Below are 19,621 nucleotides of genomic sequence, written 5' to 3'. Positions count from 1 at the left end.
GCTATATTCGAGCATAACAGAACCACAAATCCACAATACAAAAGTCAATGATAATCTTCTTACATAATTATTGGAAAGTGTAATTCTCTTTATTGGCACTGAATTTTTTGTGTTTGGATTAATGTATGAGATAAAATATTAGATTTTATATAATGTTTAATAAAACAATAAGTGTTTCGGCCGTACGATGATATCCAAATCAATGTTATGTGTTAGATTTTTATAATTTACAAAGAATACAATTATTGAAAAATTGTGAAACAATATTTGTTTATACTAGAAAAAAGCGGTCGAAACATAATATTTAAATAGTTATTTGATTTAAAATATTAAAGTTACAAAGTCTTCAAGTATTCATCAGCACTCCAACTGAAAACATGGGATTTTCGCATTTATTATTTTCTGCATGACTGTCATCTTCGAACATAATGAAGGCTAAACGAATTTCTCCATTTGCATATTTATACAAAGGCCGGTGGACAAAAAGAAGGATCGGGTGCCTCTTACAACACGCTTTTGCTTTATAATTCACATATTCTCGAAAACGACTTCGAAATTATTCGGCGTCCACCTTTGGTATTACGCTAGGAAGGTATTTACGGGAGAGAAGAACTCCTTCATTGAACAAAGAGGGAAAAAATACAATTGAATACAGTAACTGTACAACTAACATCTATTTATATGTGTTTAGCTCACTAACTACCTTTCTTTTCATACTAACTACTCACTAAACATGCTGGTGTTATATATAACTTAATACCCCCCTCTCAAGATGTACAGTATATGTTTTTCACGGACATCTTGGAGAGTAACCCGGAAAGTGTAGTAGAAGGCAAAGGCTTGGTAAACATGTCTGCGAGTTGAAGGTGAGAACTGATTGGAAGCAGTTTGATCAGTCCATGAGCGAGCTGGGTTCTAACAAAATGGCAATCAATCTCGATATGCTTTGTACGTTCATGAAAGATGGGATTGTGAGCAATGTGAATAGCCGAACGATTGTCACAAAAGATCGTGGCTGGAGCAGTAGGTGCTGTATTGAAGTCTCGGAGAAGTTGAGTGAGCCATAAAACCTCGCTGGTGGTGCTAGCTAATGCCCGGTATTCGGCCTCAGTAGAAGACCTTGAAACTGTAGCTTGCTTTTTGGCTTTCCAAGAGATTAACGCATCACCAAGAAAAACACAATAGCCAGTGACGGACTTACGGGTATCCATACAAGAAGCCCAATCAGCATCTGAAAAGGCACGTAGCTGCAAAGATGAAGAGACAGGAAAGAAGACACCTTGACCGGGAGCTGCCTTAAGGTATCGCAACAGATGATGAACAGCCTGCAGATGTGGGGTACGAGGTTTAGTGAGAAATTGACTAAGCTTGTGTACCGCAAAGACGATGTCTGGCCTGGACAACGTGAGATAAAGAAGGCGGCCAATGAGACGACGATATTGAGAAATGTCCTCAAGAAGATCACCATCTGTGGTGTTGAGGCGCAAACGAGGTTCCATAGGAGTAAAAACAGGTTTGCTTGCTAAGAAACCAGCGTCCTCTAATAGCTTGAGCGTGTAGTGACGTTGGGATAAACAAATGCCTTGCTGAGAACGAGCGATTTCAAGACCGAGAAAGAATTTGAGAGCCCCTAGATCTTTGAGCTTAAAATGTCCCTGAATAAATTTCTTCAAAGTCTGTATCTGCTGTGACGATGGCCCAGCAATGACGATATCATCGACATAAACAAGCAACGCAACAAACGAAGAACCTGTGCCTTTGGTGAACAATGTATTATCAGATTGTGACTGGGAAAAACCAAACTGTAGGAGAGCTTGAGAAAATTTTGAATACCACTGCCTAGAAGCTTGGCGCAAGCCATAAATCGATTTATGAAGCTTACAAACGAGCTTGGAAGGAGAGGGAATATGAGGAACTTGCTTGGCATAACCAAGAGGCAAATCCATGTAAACTTCCTCCAAAAGATCACCATTAAGGAACACATTGTTCACATCGAGCTGTGCAAGGTGCCAATGTTTGGTGGCAGCCAAGGCGAGGAGAACTTTGACAGTGGTGAATTTAGCCACTGGGGAGAAAGTTTCAAAAAAATCGATACCTTCTTGTTGAGTGTAGCCTTTGGCAACGAGACGAGCCTTGTGTCGATCCACGGACCCATCCGAGCCATATTTGGTTTTGTAAACCCAACGACATCCAATAGAATGTTTTCCAAGGGGTAAAGGAACAATGGACCATGTGTGATTGGTCTCCAAAGCCTCCAGTTCAGCTGTCATGGCCTCTCGCCAATGAGGAAAGTGAACTGCTTGATGATAGAATTGAGGTTCCACTTGGGAAGAAATGTTGAGTACAAGATTCCGATATGACGGAGAAAGAGCATCATAAGTAACACAATCTCCTAAAGGATATTGGCACTTGGAGGGCAATGGAGCTGCCGAATGCAACAGATTGCAATGATAATCACGAAGATACGAAGGTGGATTCGTAACTCTGGACGAAGTACGAGTTCGAATGGACTGCCGAGATGTAGTGCATGAAGAATTGGGCAGTACAGAATCCAAAGAAGGTGAACAAACACTATCAATGCATGGGGAGTCCAACGACATCGGTAAAACCACAGTAGGAAACGGATCAGGAGTGGTGTTGATTGTGCCCAAACGGCAGGGAAATGTGGACTCATGAAACACAACATCTCTGGAAATAAAAACCTCTTGAGTTTGGATGTCAAGGAGTTTGTATCCTTTGACACTAGGAGGATACCCTAGAAAAATACAAGAGCGTGCTCTAGGGGACAGCTTATCTCGATGAGCCGCCAATGTAGATGCAAATGCAAGACACCCGAAGCTACGAAGAGTAGAGTAATCAAAAGGCTTTTTATGTAGAAGTTCATAAGGAGACTTATTTTGAGTTCGAGGAGAGGGTACCCGATTGATCAAGAATGCAGCCGTCAAGACACAATCTCCCCAAAATATAGCGGACACACCCGACTGGAATAAGAGTGCTCGAGCCACATTGAGGAGATGTTGATGTTTCCTTTCGACGACCGAATTCTGCTGAGGAGTCTGCACACAAGACAATTGGTGCAAGATACCCTTGGCATGACATAACTCAGTGAAGGCAAGTTCTTTAGCATTGTCCGTTCGAAATGCTTTAATCTTTTTGTGAAATTGTGTTTCTATGATGTTATAGAAACGTGTAACAGCCTGCTGAGCATCGGATTTATGGTGCAGTAAGAAAACCCATGTGAAACGAGTACAATCATCCACTAATGTCAAGAAGTAACGATGATTATTATGTGTAGAAATCTGATGTGGTCCCCAAACATCACAATGCACAAGATCAAAAGCATGTGCAGATATATGTTGACGAGAAATAAATGGTAAACGTCGTTGTTTAGCTAATGGACAGATATGACATGCTTTACAAGTATCAAGACTCACAGAACTACAATTCAGATTGCTTCGCAAAAGCTCCATAACCTGGATGGAAGGGTGACCCAGACGCATGTGCCAAGTATTCACAGTGACTTGATTAACAGCAACACATTGAGGCTCAGTCCAATTATCAAGAACATACAGCCCTTCAAGAAGTCTACCCTTGCCAATCATCCTCCTTGTCAAAGTTTCCTGGATAATGAATGAATCATGGCAGAAACATATCACGGATTTGTTATGACAAAGCAGTGAACTCACCGATAATAAATTGAACTTGAATTCGGGAACATAAAGAACATCCGTAAGAACCAAATAGGGGTTGATTCTAATGTCACCACTGAACTTGACAGCAACTGAAGCTTGATTCGGCAAAGTAACCATTGAATTACATATTGGTTTGCATGTGAGAAAAAGCGAAGCATTCGAGCATATATGACGAGAAGCTCCGGAATCAACAATCCAACATGAGGACGAATTCAAGACACTTGAAGCAGATATTGATAAACAAGTACCTGTGGTGTTGCCAGTGAGAGTAGCAATAGGTTGGCTGGTTTGACAATCAAGGGTGGACAAATGTTGAGCAAACATTGTCATTAATTGTTCAACTTGGTCTTTGTTGAAGTTCTGAAGCACATTGTTGGATGAAGTGCTAGCAGGACTTGAAGAGATAGAAGAAATCGAAGAGATGGGCGTTCCAGAGAGCTGATTGGCAGTAGCAGGGGAAGGCTTGGATGGAAACTTCCCTTTGAACTTGTATCCCGGAGGATAACCATGTATTTTGTAACATGTTTCAATCGTGTGCCCATGAATGTTACACTTTGTACAAAAAGGCCTTTCCCTCTGTGATGCATACCCTTTGTAGGTGGAATGTTTCTGTGGTTGCTCACTTTTGACAGCAAAAGCTAAGCTTCCAGTGACATTATTCCCTGAATACCGAGAATCAACAGATCTCTGACGTTCTTCTTGCACAATCAGTGCAAAAATACGATTGATTGGAGGAAGTGGATCAATCAACAAGATTTGGCTCCGGACTTGAGCAAAGGAATCATTAAGACCCATCAGAAAACTCATGATGTAGTCCTTTTGAAAATACTCATCAATCTTTCTCACTCCATCACAATTGCACATACCGCAACTACAAGCAGGACGAAAGTTAGATAATTCTTCCCATAGAGCCTTAAGTTTCGTGAAATACACGCTAACAGGCTCTTGTTCTTGGCGGCAGCTAACCAATTCTCGTCGTAATTGGAAAACTCTTGGGCCATTGCTCTGTTGAAAGCGTTCTCTGAGATCTTCCCATATCTCCGCTGCAGATTCAGAGAAGAGAATACTGGCGGAGATCTCCTTCGAAACCGAATTCAATATCCACGATATGACGATATTATTGTTGCGAGACCAGTAATTGAGAAGATTTAACTCATTGCTTGGAGGTTTGGCAACTGACCTGTCGATAAATCCCAATTTATTCTTGACCGATAAGGCGATTGTCATAGCTCGACTCCAGGAAACATAATTTTCTCCCGTAAGAACGTGCGAGACCAGCGTGAGGCCTGGGTTGTCGGAATGATGCAGAAAATATGGACTCGTCGGATCATCAATGGCGGACTGACCAGTTGATGCGGATGAGCCAGACGCAAGTACAGGAGCCATGAAAGTAATCCTCGGTGAATAGAGATTCTGAGGAGAGATCGCTCCTGAGAAGAAAGATCGTCGATCGCTGCTAGACTCCGATCAACTCTCGATGTGCGGAAGTTTTTGCTCTGATACCATATTACGCTAGGAAGGTATTTACGGGAGAGAAGAACTCCTTCATTGAACAAAGAGGGAAAAAATACAATTGAATACAGTAACTGTACAACTAACATCTATTTATATGTGTTTAGCTCACTAACTACCTTTCTTTTCATACTAACTACTCACTAAACATGCTGGTGTTATATATAACTTAATATTTGGAATTGTCCCAACTTGATATAATCGCATTTTCATATTTGTTCGTGCGTTTGTAATTAGTTTCACAATCCAATCAATTATCAATTCCTCATTGTCAAACCTACGTTTTATGCTCTCAACATTTTATTTCTCATTCGACAAATTTCGACTTTATGAAAACTAATGTATGATATGTATGTAATGATGTATTTATTTTATATTTTGTGAATTTTAAATTTTTATTTTTTATCGTAAATTTTTACTTTTAACAAGTCCAAATAACTGGCTATTCATTTTTTATGATACCAAAATCAAAGTAAATAACGACTTTATGACACCTAACTTAGAAGGTTCGATTTACACTTGGAAAAGTATAAGATAGTGTGCTGCATATATAAAATTACATGCTACCTTGCCACATACTATTTAATATAAAAAATCCATGGTATAATATCCACGATATTATAAAATCATGCATTATTTAAAATCAAACGTAAATTTTCTAGTAAGTAAGGCACAACATGTGCCTGATTTTTTAAAAATAATTTTTTAAAAAATTATTGATTTTATATATTGTACCGTTTACTTTATATACAAGAATATATTTTTTGAGGCGTTTTAATGGATATTTAAGTTGATAGAGTAAGTGAACATTTGATTTTTGATCAGGAGTTCGATTATCTTTACTAACATATTCTCGGATGAGATTGTCACATATGACTTGTTCAATGTGATTTACGTGCTCACATAATTCGTATATTATTGCATTAGTTCGAGAGTTTATCATTGAACAAAAAAAATCCAAAAAAATTAATAATAAGTTACTATTTTTGTTTACATAAAACAGTAACATCATTATATCAATTGTTTTATATAAATTTTGAAAAATACAAATATATTTTTTATTTTTAAAAAAGTATCTAATTAATTGATCTTGATTTTGTTTCCTCTTGAATTTAACGTTAACGAAATTCTTGAGCGGTCAACTGTCTCTCTCGGTACTATTCCCTCTCGATCATTTCTTCAAAAACCAGACTCCTCCTTTTCCACCAATGAACTCTATCTTCTTCCTCCTTTGCTATTTCCCCAGATTCCCATTTCCTTTCTGTGAGTAAACCTTTGCTTTCCTTTCATTTCCATGGGTACTGAGAATCAAGGGATCGTTAGGCTCAAGTGCTGTGTGAAGAACTACGATTGGGGAAGAGTTGGGAAAGAATCCAGCGTAGCGTGGTTGCACGCGAAGAATGGTGGGGAAGTGGTCCGGGATGATGATCCCTATGCCGAGTTCTGGATGGGGAGCCACGACTCCGGCCCTTCTTACGTCGTCGTGCCGGTGGCTAACGGTGGTTCCGGGGACTTGGTGAGTTTGAAGGAGTGGATTGAGCGGAACCCGGCTGTGCTTGGAGACGAAGTGTTGAGAAAATGGGGTCCCGATCTCCCTTTTCTCTTCAAGGTAATCGAGAAATTTTCCAACTTTTATTCTGATAACTAGATGTTTGGGAGTACTATTCTGTGTACGTATCGAGATTCAGTTGAAGATTCTGATTGAGTGATTTCTATTTGTCCCGTTTCAAACGATTGTACGGAGGTTTTAATAAATTGAGGGGCATGAAGTTCCTGTTTTTGGAGGGAAATCGTCAACCAACTAGTGCTTAACAAGTTGTAATGAATTTGAAATGAAAAAAATTATACGCGATATACTTGATGGGGAATCGAAGATTCTTGCTTGTGTTTGCTAAATTAAGTGATGTTTTTGAAGGATTTGTCCATGTTTTTAGGTACTTTCTGTAGCAAAAGCACTGTCAATACAGGCTCATCCAGACAAGGATTTGGCTGCAATCCTGCATAAGCAACAGCCAGGAGTGTACAAAGATGATAATCACAAACCTGAGATGGCTTTGGCTGTTACTCACTTCGAGGCTTTGTGTGGGTTTGTTGGGATTGAGGTAGTGTGATTATCTCAAATTGTTAGTTCTTGGGATGTTTTATTGTTGACCGAAAATCCAGTAAGTACTGTTCCGGAAATATGTCCGAACTGTGCGCAGGTATTCTGCAATTGATCGACTAGTTTGATGCTTGACAACTTCTACATAATTTGTTGGTATAGATAAAAAATCTGGATGTATCTCATCCTCCTTTATAGCTTTAGATTTCGTGTATATTTGTTTTGAATTATATAGGTAAGAATGGTCATCGTCGTGTTGGTATTGAAGTTACTGAATTTTCGAGGACAATTCAGAAAATTAACTATTTAATTGGAGATGATTCATCTACGAAATATTCAAGCATAGGTTCACATATCTTATCAGATTTGAAAGTTCTGATTTTTTATGTGGATGATTTGCTCATGTAATTAGGAACTTAAGCGTGTCCTTCACGATGTCCCTGAGATTGTTGAGGTAGTTGGCAGTCCATGTGCAGAAGTGTTACATATGAGTAAACAAGATGGTGAGAAGAAATGGAAAGGGATCTTGCAAACCTTATTTACCGAGCTCATGTCGGTTAACGAGGCAGTGATATCTGATGTTATCTCCAAGTTGATAAGTCGACTTACCAGAAAGCGTGAGGTATCATGGAATCTCATTTTTAATTTTTTTCACTCGATATGTGCTTTTGCAATGCTTTTGTTTGTAATTATGAAAAGTGATTTCAATGTTCAGCCCACTTAATCTGGTTATTCTCTTACTTCATCCTTAATTGCCAAACCAGCATGTGGCTAGTAACTTGCTTGAATGATTTGGAAATAATTCTTGCACCTCTCCAAAGATTTCCGTGTCTGGGAAATTTAGTTATCCGGAGAGGCATGCAATGCGATAAAAAAAAGTCACAGATTTGCCTAGAAATTACATATTCACCTCATTTTACAATATTTTTTGTCATAGAAATTGCTTTCACCAGCATTTCTCATAGGTGACAGAGCTGACCGATAAGGAGCAATTGGTTTTAAAGCTTGAGAATCAATATCCAGGAGATATTGGCGTCTTAGCAGCCTTCTTGTTAAATTATGTGAAACTTAATCCAGGTGAAGCCCTATACCTGGGAGCAAATGAGCCTCATGCCTATATATCTGGTGAATGTGTCGAGTGCATGGCAACGTCTGACAACGTCGTGCGTGCTGGTCTTACACCAAAGCACCGGGATGTCCAAACTCTCTGTTCTATGCTCACATACAAACAGGTAAATACGCTGTTACTGTTCTATGATAATCGACTCTTTTTCTTGTTTCCTGATTTATCTTCTTGTAATTGTACCAAGTAAATTTACGCGGTACACTTAACTCATACAAATTCAAGTAACCAGGCTTTTCTTGCAGGGTTTTCCAGAAATCCTATATGGGGTTGTTTCAAATCCTTTTACGAGGAAATACATTCCTCCATTTGATGAATTCGAGGTGGATCAGTGCATTCTTCCACAAGAAACATCAACAGTTTTCCCTGCTGTTCCTGGCCCTTCCATTTTTGTGGTGATGGCTGGTGCCGGAACATTGTGTACAGCGTCATCTGAAGAGTGTATTACCGAAGGCGATGTGTTGTTTATACCCGCAAACATAGAGATCACTGCTGCCTCTACTTCAGGTATGAATCTGTATCGTGCAGGAGTAAACAGCCAGTTTTTCGAGCCATCAGATTTTGCTGCTCCAAATTAGGGAGTTTTTTTCTTCTTTTTCCCTTCAATTTTAGGAATAACTTCTGCTTCATCTAATCTTAGCATACTTACCATAGTTGTACATGGCTATATATATATATATATATATATATATATGTATATAGAAATGTATTACTACGTGTGGCTGATCCCTGGTTTTCTACCACATAACACATTTTAATGTAAACGCTTTGAAATAAGTATGATTGACTTTGTACGGTTCAGCTTCTTCCAACTTGTTTTCATGCAGTTCACAAGACAACTTAGATTATGTTTGAAAATGTGGTTTGACATAGTTTAAGCTCCGTGTGTGAACAATTTGAGTAGAATGTTCAAAAAATTCATGCCCCTCACTAGATTCATCAATATTCGAGTTGGTCACGAACCAAATACTCATTTAAGCATAACAGAATCAGAATTGGGAAGTTCACTTTAGATTTCATTTATTATTATGTTAAGATTGAATCATGTTTTGAATTTATTAAAACTAAAAGTTATATAAAATGTTAAAATTGATTGCCATTTAATTATTATAGACGAACAGAAAGCTAGATTAGAGGTTCATCCGTCGTTTGGTGGCATCTTGTTTAGCCAGTATCAAATCTTCGTGCAGTCACAATTTATTGTTTTCACATAATAATTGTCACACAAGTAATAATTTAATAATTCCCACTTATAAATATACCCCATTTCTACATCAAATTAAATGCACTATCATTTTTTTTCATTTTCAATTTTTTTTTTCAAAAAAGTACGAAGGCCGTGTAGGAAGACATAGAATGAAAAAATACGAAGGGTTGTCTCAAAAGTTGGGTTTCGAGGAGAAAATAGAAGGAACATTTTTCAAAGAGAAAAAAACAAGGAAAAAATTGATGATGGCCTTTTTGTTTTGATGAGAATCCAAAACCGCTGTCTTTCAAGTAGACATTGAATAAGCTCTAAGACTTGACGCCATAGTCTACAAAAACTCTACTTGAGTAAACCACATTGCGCAAGTCTAATGCAACAACTTAACTGAAAATAATGTTAGGTGAAGAAATCAAACTCGTGACTATTAACAACAGGCTTATCTACTCAACTGATTCGAACACTGTTGGTCTTATTGGCTACTATAATGGTGATGGAAACATTGGTAGAAATCATCGCATTGGTAGGCAATAGGCATGACTACAACGTACACAAAATCGAAAATGTCGTAAAACTTATTGATTTAATTTGTCAAAAATGGATTTTAGAAGATTGGAGAAAACTGTATTTTTGGGGGGAAAAAGATTGAGGGTGGAGAGCGAAAACAGGTCATGGAAAGATCAAAGATAAGTGGTAGTAGTGAAGGGCGTTGAAATAGATTAATTTGATTGGTTAAAGATTACAAACCATGCTCATAAAAAATAATGAAAAATAATATATTTACTATAAGTCTATGACCGCATAAAATAAATTAAGCTTCAACACAATAATTATTACATACAATCCTAATTCCGCAAAATCATAAGCATAACCAATCATTCAATTATCTATTCAATCTGATGGATCATATAAAACTTCGAGCCCAGAAATAATTGAAATCAAATCTAGTTCAATCCCAAGTTGCAGCACTCGGTTTTAGAATTTCGATAAAAAAGAAAAAGAAAAAAAAAGAGGCCTTATTAGAAATCTCAACCCACCAACAAAACACAACCTAAGAGTAACATTATGCTGTACTATTTTCAATCCTTTTCCCTAGTTATTCATATCTTCAGATGCCCTCGATGCGACAACGACACTACTCTAGAAATATGTCAACGTTTAAGTCAGGCGTTTGCAATCCATTTGAACTCAATCAGTGAACCAAAATAAAGTAGTAGCTTTAAATATCACCAAGATGGCATGAAATTATCTGATTAAGTAGACTGGAAAATTACCATAACAGCTATATTGCAACAACCAATTGAATTTCCAAAGAACCTTTCGTAACTGATTGAAAAATAGTTCTCAACTCAGTTCTGCAAAAATGACAGGGTGAAAAAAAATATAACCAACAGCAGGTTTTCAAGCCTCTGTTATTGGAAACTCAAAGACGACATCTTTCCCTGAGAGCTTCCTGTAGACTCCAGCAAAAGTCTCTAGCTTATTCTCGGTATCATTCTTGGCTTTAGGATCCAAGAAGACCTGCAGTTAGCAGAAGGAAAAAAAAACATCATCAACCAGAACACCAGCGGAACATTGAAGAAAAAAAAAAGAAGAAAAGAAAATCAATCACCTTCATTATCTTAGAACCATCAAGCCTGTATCTTGTGCGCTTACCAACAATCTCAGAGGGATAAACTATATCCTCGAGAATGGCTTCATGCACACTAGTAAGAGTGCGGGTACGAGGCCTTTGAACGGCAGAACCCTTCTTAGGTGGGCGTGAAATCCTTCTCGTAGCAATAAGGACAACTTCCTGAGAAAGTGAGACTAATCAAGTGGCTGAATGACATTTGTCAAGTAAATATTGCATTGTTCCAATATGAAATAGTTTATGGTGTTAAGATAATTAAAAACTTCACTATTATTTAAAGCTATAAAATTGGAAAGACAATAATACATGTATACTTTGATAATTACAAACTACAATGTTATGATCGTACATTTATAATTTGAATCTCCCAGCATAATGATTTTTTGCAGTTTTTTTTTCTGAATGTAAAAAACTCGTCGAACTAATTCATAAACTTATGTTGGATTATGCAGCAAACAGTTTGTTTATATCAATCTTACCTTTCCGCTAAATTTCTTCTCAAGTTCTCTCACTAATCTGGGTTGAATCTTGCGGAAAGCTTTCCTCAATCTGAAAGGAACATGAATAACCACCGCCTTCTTGCCTCCAGAAACATCAATTTGCCTGTAAAACATAAAGGAATTGGATTATAACATACTTCACAAAAGGAGTTGGTCACAAAAGTAAGGCAAACACACAGCCAAGTAGAACCTACAATGCGGAGTTGATGTAAAGATCTTTCAAGTCACTTTTAATCTCTTGGTTTGTGTTTTCCAAATCAAAAAGAGCCTGCATATATGCAACAAAATGCATATCATGATGAAGCATATCTTCAATAAGGACAAAAAAAAAACAGAAAGCAAGAGTGGGAAAGGACCTGGGCAACATTCTCCTCAAATTCAGTGGGCTCAGCATTTTTGTCCTTGTGAATCTTTTGCGCGGCGGTGAACATGTTGATAAAACCTTTATGCCGATAAAGGAAGCCTCCCCACTATTTCTGAGTTTCAAGCACAAAAATTGGATAAATTCCCAATAATTTTGAACTTTTTCTTTAATTAAGGGTAGAAGCTATTCAGAAACTTAAGTAAATTTCTCAAAACATGGTTAGGGCAACAAGCCTCTGAGCAGTCGAACAGTAAAAATACTGCATAATGTTAATCCCACTATTAATACAATTTGATTAAACGATTTCTTCATTCCAAAAAAATATACCATCACGAAGATTCTAAAAATCAAACAATGACAGCCATTTGCCACAGCTCAAAATCAACAACATAACCAAATGGAAAACATTAAAGCACAAGAATGTAAATTGCACATATAAAAGCAAGTTCTATTACAACTCAGCAAACAGATTAATAACAAATGAATACTCAGCCATTTCTATGCAAAATAACGAAAAAAATACCAATTTTTCAGAAATTGGCACACAATCAGTTTGACAGAATTAATCCCCATATATTTGGGAGGAAATTGATGAGATGAAGATCAATTTCAATGACGAGGCGTACCTTGAGAGGATGAGGGACCAAACAAGAGGAACCCTCGATTCGGCGCTGAAGATTCACAAACAGTTGTGCGGTTGGAGCATCAAGAGCATAAAATTTTGGGGGGTTTAATTCATGTACCTTGAAACCCTAGGTATCGGACGGCTGGGATTGAATGCAGAGTTTGATCTAAATTTCCAAATATTAATCGAGTATATTTTCAAATATTAAACCAAATTTAAAATTTAATATCTTAAAAAATTATGAAACGAAATTTTTATTATGAAAATACTTATAACACTCATAAACTCTTATAAAATTGTCACACAAATCTCCAACCCGACTTAGTAGATGAAAATATATTAATTTTTATTTTCAAAGTATTACTTTTAGTTATAAATATAGATCGAATCATTCCACCTCATGTATATAGAATCGTGATACAGTTTCATAAGATACTTACTCTCTATAATATTATCATACAACAACTATCAATTTTTTTATACAGATATAAAATTGTTCTTCTTCGTGATTCAATATAATGTTTAATGTTGACAAATACACAATACATTCTATGTATTAAAATATAAAAATATTTTAATTCTTATTCAAATTTAACCGTAAGAGATATTATTAAAATTTATTTCAATTCAAATCATCACTACAAAATTATTAAAAAACGCTATGAGTTTAAAAATAGTTGAAATTGTGTTACTTAAATAATCATTCTAATTAATTTAAAACTATCTATGGATGGATACCTTAATATAATATCTTGATTTGCAAAACAAAAAATTTTGTTAGATCGTCTCACAAGTCAATTTTTTGAGATGGATCTTTGATCCGATCCAACTCATGAAAAAATATAATTTTTTATGACAAAAATATTACTTTTCATGATAATTTTGGATCGGATCAACTCATCTCACGAATAGAAATCTATTATACCATTTCACAATTGACCCGTTTTTTAAATATAATTAATATAATTAATTCATGCAGCATGTTTATTCCATGTGATTGTTTTTCATACAAATCCCAAACAAAATAAGCTTGCAAGAATACTCTAAATATTAATTAATTTATATTTTTTTTAATTGAGTGTGAAATATTAATTTATAAAGGATCTGAAATAAAAGAAATCATCTCAAATATATAAAAATAAGCACGACATTACAAAAATATAAATAATAGTTATTAATTATTAATTAATACAGCATTTTGATTTTTTTTTTTTTTTTATTACAACTCACGCAGGGGAGAGGGTCGAACCCGAGGTGGGAGGCCAGCTAATCCAACGGATGAGACCATTGGGCTAGAAGCCCGGTCTCAGCATTTTGATTTTAAACACAAGCAAAATCACTTGCGAGCAAGCAGAGATCCAGCTCATTAACACGCGGCGGGATTTAATTGGGTCTAAGAAACCTCTCAGTTACCGCTTGGTTACCAAATCATTATCTCCCTCTTGTATATATACTCTGACCGTTGCAGTTCTGTCAGTAGTACACTCTGGCAGTCTGGCTTGTGCCTTCGCGAGTTGAGATTTTATCTTTTAGCTCCCGGTGTTCTACACGTCGTTGCGGGCGGCGGTGATCGGGGCCGTCTCTCAGGAGTATCATTCAGAAGTTGGAAGAAAGAAGATGAAGATTTACGTTAAGACTCTGAAGGGTACACACTTCGAGATCGAAGTGAAACCCGATGACACAGTATGGGATCAATTCTCTGACTCCCTGTTCTCTGCGTTGCTGTACACGAATTACTTCATATGTTGGCCTAGCTGGATGTCTTGGATTTGATTTTCGTTGTAGTCGTTGATTGGGGAGTGATTAGGGTTCTGAATTGGCATATCTATATTCTTGTGGCGTTTATTCCGAATTTCAACAGGAATTTGAATTAATATTCCTTTGGTGCTGGCGGATATCTTCGTTAATGTGTCTTTAGTGGCTCGATTTGATTCTAATTGTATTTGGTGAAGAGAGGGTAATTAGGGCCCTGAATTGGCATTTTTTAGTGTTGACGTGGTAATTTATTCTAATTATAAATGCAATCGGAGATAATTTTGTTTTTCTTCAGCGAGCTGAGCTCCTTTTTCCCCAGTGATTTGCTTGTGGGTCATAATTCTTGGTTTTGATTTTAAAGTTTTGACTTTTATCGTGAATATGTATTGCTCAAGATGATGGCAGATGCACGTCTCATGGACTCATGGGGTAGAGTATCTACTGCTACCTGAACTCAAGATCTGTCTTGCTATCCGATTATTTTAACACCAATGTCACTAAGTTTAATATATTGTCGTTCAAATCTCTTTAAAATCTTCATATTTTTTTGTTTTGGAAGAACTGATTAGTGTTGGTTGATCTATGAGGTGGTTTAGAGACACTGCAGTTTAGCCACATAAATGCAGAATATTGTCCTGTATGTATAAGAAGGATGGAGTAAGGGAAAGAATGTGGTTTTAGTCACATGACTCACATCTAGAAAACTAAAGAAAACTGAAAACTGTTTTAGATTACCTTTTCATGGGATCATTTACCATAGTCCTCGGGGTAAATTATACTATAAGACTTTCAAATATCTTTCCATTATATTATAGCTCTCCTCAAATGGGAACTTGCATATGCATTTGTCTTGGTTCTTTTTATCATTTATCATGGGATCTATTCTCTTACCATACTTCATTCTTTGTAGGTGGCCGATGTGAAGAAAATTATTGAAATGGTTCAGGGTTCTGATGTATACCCAGCTGCTCAACAGATGCTGATTCATCAAGGGAAGGTTCTTAAAGATAATACAACACTGGAGGAGAACAAAGTTGCAGAAAAAAGTTTTGTGGTGATTATGTTGAGCAAGGTAAATTGACTGTCTTGTCATTTGGAGAGTTCTGTAGCTTCTCCTGCCCCATTACTCTGGGATTTCATGTGAATGGAGATTCTTTTAAGAACTCGTTGGTAAACAAGATACAAATGCTACCTAACACATGGGCATATTAATGACAAAAAAGTTAAATTTATGGTTGACTATATGTGCTCTGGAATTTTGTAGAACAAGGGATCATCAAGTGGAGCTGCAACTGGATCTGCTACTCCAGCGAGTACAGTAAGTCCGTCTAAATGTATTTTCCACAGTTTCTTACTAGGTTAGTGTTTTATGAGTTTTTCATATTCAAGTTTTTATCTTATGAATAATTGATATTTTTAGTTGCAATTGTGAGTTATGCATTTGAGGTGGAGTGTCTTGAGAGGCAGGTGATTTATTTTATTTTTACCTTTTCTTCCCTGGAGATGATGATAAGATGGTAAACTTAAAATCAATTGTAGGATAAAATTAAGCAACGGACTTGTCTAAACACCTCATAAAAATGATAAAATGATCAAGACCCAAACAAAAAATTTTAACAAGAAGAAAGAAAGGAGACACAAATTTTCCGATTTCCAAACATATTAAACAAAAAATATTTTCGCAGTTTTGTTGAAGTCATATACTAAAACCTGATAATTTGCATGCATTTGTCCTTGCAAAGTTTGAGTGGTGGCATCTGTCTGGACTTGTCTATTCTAAATGTAGGCTTAAATTCCTGATGAGGATTTAAAGTTCTTGAAATATTTTATACTTTTATATGTTTTGATTGGTTTTTTTGTGTCCCCAAAGACCCAACCTGCAAGTAATACCCCTCCTCCAACACAGCCTGTAACTGCAGGTCCGGCACCTGTATCAACTAATGCACCGTGAGTTCACATTGGTCTAGTTTTCAACTAACATTAATTTTTTTTTAAAATTTGACTTCATGTCCTTATCAAGAATTTCCATCTCTTGCATTTGCAGTCCACAGTCAGGTCCTGAATCTGTTCCCGCTCCCGCTCCCGCTCCGTGAGTATAACTTGTCTGTTTATTTATTAATTGCTTAATGTTCACATTTTACTTTAGACTTTTACACAGAATAATGCATTTTTGTTCAACAGCTCAGTGACAGATGTGTATGGTCAAGCGGCTTCGAATCTTGTCGCTGGAAATAACTTGGAGGGTGCTGTTCAACAGATCCTTGATATGGGTGGTGGATGTTGGGATCGAGATACAGTTATTCGTGCACTGCGTGCTGCTTATAATAATCCGGAGAGAGCAGTTGAATACCTTTATTCTGTTAGTTCCCACCATTCTATTTTGTTTTTACCCTATTATATAGAGAAATACAGAATGCGACAGTGAGATGCAACAGCATGGGTTTGATATTTTGTGGCTTGCTTTTGATTTTTCTTTTCTTCCATCTTGAATAACCATGTGATTATATAACCTTGAGCGGAAGTTTAATCTCAGGGAATTCCAGAGCAAGCAGAAGTTGCTTCTGCGGCGCAAACACCTGCTGGTGGGCAGCCGGTGAATCCTCCAATCCAGTCTACACAGCCAGCAGTACCTTCGACTGGACCCAATGCTAATCCATTGGACCTTTTTCCACAGGTAGGATTTTTCCCGATCTCTGAGATATCGTTTGATCTTTAATGGAAAGAACCTAAAAGGATAGCAGTTATTAAATGAATTTAAAGAAGAAATCAAGAACAAGAATAATTGTGTGCGCATCTTTATGGAGACAGGGTATTCCTAACGTCGGCTCAAATGCTGGTGCCGGTGCCCTAGATTTCCTTCGGAACAGTCCACAGGTACCAAACATGGTTTTCTACAAGTTGGGTTTCCACTACAAATTATGTGTTTTGATTTTCTTGTTCTTATTTTTAGTTTCAATCACTGCGAGCCCTGGTGCAAGCCAATCCTCAAATCTTGCAGGTGCTTGTGTTGCATATTTAATTAGTTGTTTCAATTTATGGATTTTAATATATTAGTGATAACTTTACCTTGTAAACATCTCTTTCCGGCAGCCCATGCTTCAAGAACTAGGGAAACAAAATCCACAATTAGTTCGAATGATCCAAGAGCATCAGGCTGATTTTCTACGCTTAATAAATGAACCTGTTGAGGGCGAGGGGTGAGAAAATCTGCTATAGTTTACATATGTTGATTCTACTTGATATAAAATCAAGTTGTTTTAGTCCCAAATATGAATTTTTTTCTGAGCTTTGGATGTAACTTTGATGCAACCAGGAACATTTTAGAACAAATGGCTGAAGCGATGCCGCAGGCCATCACTGTCACGCCAGAAGAGCGTGAAGCAATTGAACGTGTAAGTTTTTCCTGCTAAAACCAAATTTTGTGTAAACATATGTTGATTTGTTATTTTGAGGTTCATGTGCATCGATCGCATTCATCGGCAACTTCATTTGGCTACTACCATTATCTCCTCTTGGTGAAAAAATCTTCTAGCTCAAAACTGTTGGGAAACACCTTAAGGTACATTTGGATTTATGGATTTGAAGGTGAGAATTTCAAATCCATGAAACAAATTAATTGGTTTGTTTTGGTAAATCCACTTGAGAATGAATTTCAGATCTCAATTAATTAATTTTAATCATTATGGTGGATTTAAAATTTATCTCAATATGGAATCATTTCAAATCATTCTTTCAAATACTTTCTCGAATACAAATCATCAATTCAACCACAATCTAAATGTCATTAATAATTATTACGTGTTGAGATTAACAAGTGTAGCTAATGTTTTATGATGATGATGTGATACAATGATCGTGATGTGATACTTGGATTATTGTAGGGCCCAAAAAATTTTAGTTGTTTCATTACTATTAGTTATAACTTTTAAGATAGTAGCACACATCCAATTCCATATTTTGATTATGGAACCCCAATAAAAGCCACCGAGAAACTCTCTTTCTATTTGATATATAAGCTAGGCCCCCATAACTGCGTTTGGCTACATGGATTTGATATAAATGGCTTTCAATTTCACAACTCAAAATTCATTGTCTTTTTTGGTGAAAATTTTTGTTAGGTACTTATATTTCTCCACATATTTTTAAAGGAATTGAAATGATCTCTCCAACAAAATATAATTTCAAATCATATAATTATCAAATGCCTTCTTCAAAGTCAAATGCATCAAAGCCATGAACAAAACAACACAATTGTCTCAATTACACAACTATGGTGTTTTGTTTTGCAGCTTGAAGCGATGGGGTTCGACCGAGCTTTGGTATTGGAAGTATATTTTGCGTGCAACAAGAACGAGGAGTTGGCTGCAAACTACCTCTTAGATCATATGCATGAGTTCGATGAGTGAAGTTGTGTGGATGGAATGGTCTCCCTTTATAAGCATGCTTTGTTATGTGCAATGTGCACATTCTTGCCTTGTGGATTAATTTTTATTTATCGTTCACAGAGGCTTTCCCAGACTTGACAGTTTTGAAAATACTTCATCTATTTGTTCATGGTTATATTTATCCGATCATATTACTTCGCCAGTGATATAGAAGCAAGTCGTAGTAACTAACGAAACTGCGATATTTAGTATCAGCGTGGTTCAAGCTATATTCTTTGGCATCCTTCAGATTTTGATTTTAAGCCGAAACTTATTTGACTTTTAGTAGTTTAACTTTTAAGCTTTGTTCCTCATGGTTTCATCTGTTAAGGTTTTATTTAATAGATTTTAGCTTAATTTTTATGTGACCTTTTATCTTCGGAAATAAGCAAGTAATTGTGTTTTTGTTTTTGTTTTTATTTTTAATTACCATATAAATAGAGTTTTGTTTTTTTTTTTTCGTGTTTTAAACAAATGAGCATGCCATAGATTCTTTGTGCCATTGGATAGCGACTAAAAAAGAAATTCTCAGCGAGAAACCATACACCGAGCCGAACTTCTGGATTTGTTCTGAGAAGATGACGAAAAAATGTCCTAACAATTCATAAAACAACGAAACCCGAGACCAATTCAGTGGAAGAAACATCCGTATACGTGTGTCTTACGACTCTCCTTTTAGAGAGTAGGG

At 36.5% G+C, this 19,621-nt stretch overlaps 3 protein-coding genes across 3 annotated transcripts; 2 read left to right on the top strand and 1 right to left on the bottom strand.

Moving 5' to 3' along the window:
* Positions 1–6,327: 6,327 nt before the first annotated feature.
* On the top strand, positions 6,328–9,229 carry LOC140806061 (mannose-6-phosphate isomerase 2-like). The gene is made up of 5 exons (XM_073162504.1): positions 6,328–6,813; positions 7,139–7,306; positions 7,718–7,927; positions 8,271–8,537; positions 8,674–9,229. Exons 1-5 carry the CDS (start codon positions 6,499–6,501, stop codon positions 9,004–9,006), a joined length of 1,293 nt encoding a protein of 430 aa, XP_073018605.1. The 5' UTR covers positions 6,328–6,498; the 3' UTR covers positions 9,007–9,229.
* Positions 9,230–10,828: 1,599 nt separating this feature from the next.
* LOC140806060 (small ribosomal subunit protein eS7-like) lies at positions 10,829–12,892 on the bottom strand. Its single transcript, XM_073162503.1, has 6 exons — positions 12,756–12,892; positions 12,122–12,241; positions 11,960–12,033; positions 11,745–11,868; positions 11,245–11,427; positions 10,829–11,153 (listed from the first exon to the last, which is right to left on the bottom strand). The coding sequence occupies exons 2-6, from the start codon at positions 12,194–12,196 to the stop codon at positions 11,034–11,036; spliced, it is 576 nt and encodes a 191-aa protein (XP_073018604.1). The 5' UTR covers positions 12,197–12,241; positions 12,756–12,892; the 3' UTR covers positions 10,829–11,033.
* Positions 12,893–14,221: 1,329 nt separating this feature from the next.
* LOC140806059 (ubiquitin receptor RAD23d-like) lies at positions 14,222–19,098 on the top strand. The gene is made up of 12 exons (XM_073162502.1): positions 14,222–14,437; positions 15,420–15,581; positions 15,774–15,827; positions 16,380–16,456; positions 16,554–16,598; positions 16,691–16,868; positions 17,043–17,183; positions 17,318–17,383; positions 17,460–17,507; positions 17,600–17,706; positions 17,823–17,901; positions 18,799–19,098. Exons 1-12 carry the CDS (start codon positions 14,372–14,374, stop codon positions 18,913–18,915), a joined length of 1,140 nt encoding a protein of 379 aa, XP_073018603.1. The 5' UTR covers positions 14,222–14,371; the 3' UTR covers positions 18,916–19,098.
* The last annotated feature ends 523 nt before the right edge of the window (positions 19,099–19,621 follow it).

Source organism: Primulina eburnea, chromosome 11 (genome assembly GCF_022965805.1).
Source record: "Primulina eburnea isolate SZY01 chromosome 11, ASM2296580v1, whole genome shotgun sequence".
NCBI classification, from domain to species: domain Eukaryota; kingdom Viridiplantae; phylum Streptophyta; class Magnoliopsida; order Lamiales; family Gesneriaceae; genus Primulina; species Primulina eburnea.
Note: the sequence above shows the minus strand (reverse complement) of the source record. Positions and strands in the feature narration are given on the sequence as shown.

Coding starts and splice junctions, on each gene's coding strand:
- LOC140806059 (XM_073162502.1), top strand. CDS start 14,372: ATGAAGATTTACGTTAAGACTCTGAAGGGTACACACTTCGAGATCGAA. Junction 14,438..15,419: donor AAGTGAAACCCGATGACACA/GTATGGGATCAA, acceptor CATTCTTTGTAG/GTGGCCGATGTGAAGAAAAT. Junction 16,457..16,553: donor CCTGTATCAACTAATGCACC/GTGAGTTCACAT, acceptor TTGCATTTGCAG/TCCACAGTCAGGTCCTGAAT.
- LOC140806061 (XM_073162504.1), top strand. CDS start 6,499: ATGGGTACTGAGAATCAAGGGATCGTTAGGCTCAAGTGCTGTGTGAAG. Junction 7,928..8,270: donor GACTTACCAGAAAGCGTGAG/GTATCATGGAAT, acceptor CATTTCTCATAG/GTGACAGAGCTGACCGATAA. Junction 8,538..8,673: donor CTATGCTCACATACAAACAG/GTAAATACGCTG, acceptor CTTTTCTTGCAG/GGTTTTCCAGAAATCCTATA.
- LOC140806060 (XM_073162503.1), bottom strand. CDS start 12,196: ATGTTCACCGCCGCGCAAAAGATTCACAAGGACAAAAATGCTGAGCCC. Junction 12,034..12,121: donor TTGAGGAGAATGTTGCCCAG/GTCCTTTCCCAC, acceptor GCATATATGCAG/GCTCTTTTTGATTTGGAAAA. Junction 11,428..11,744: donor AGAAGAAATTTAGCGGAAAG/GTAAGATTGATA, acceptor TCACTTTCTCAG/GAAGTTGTCCTTATTGCTAC.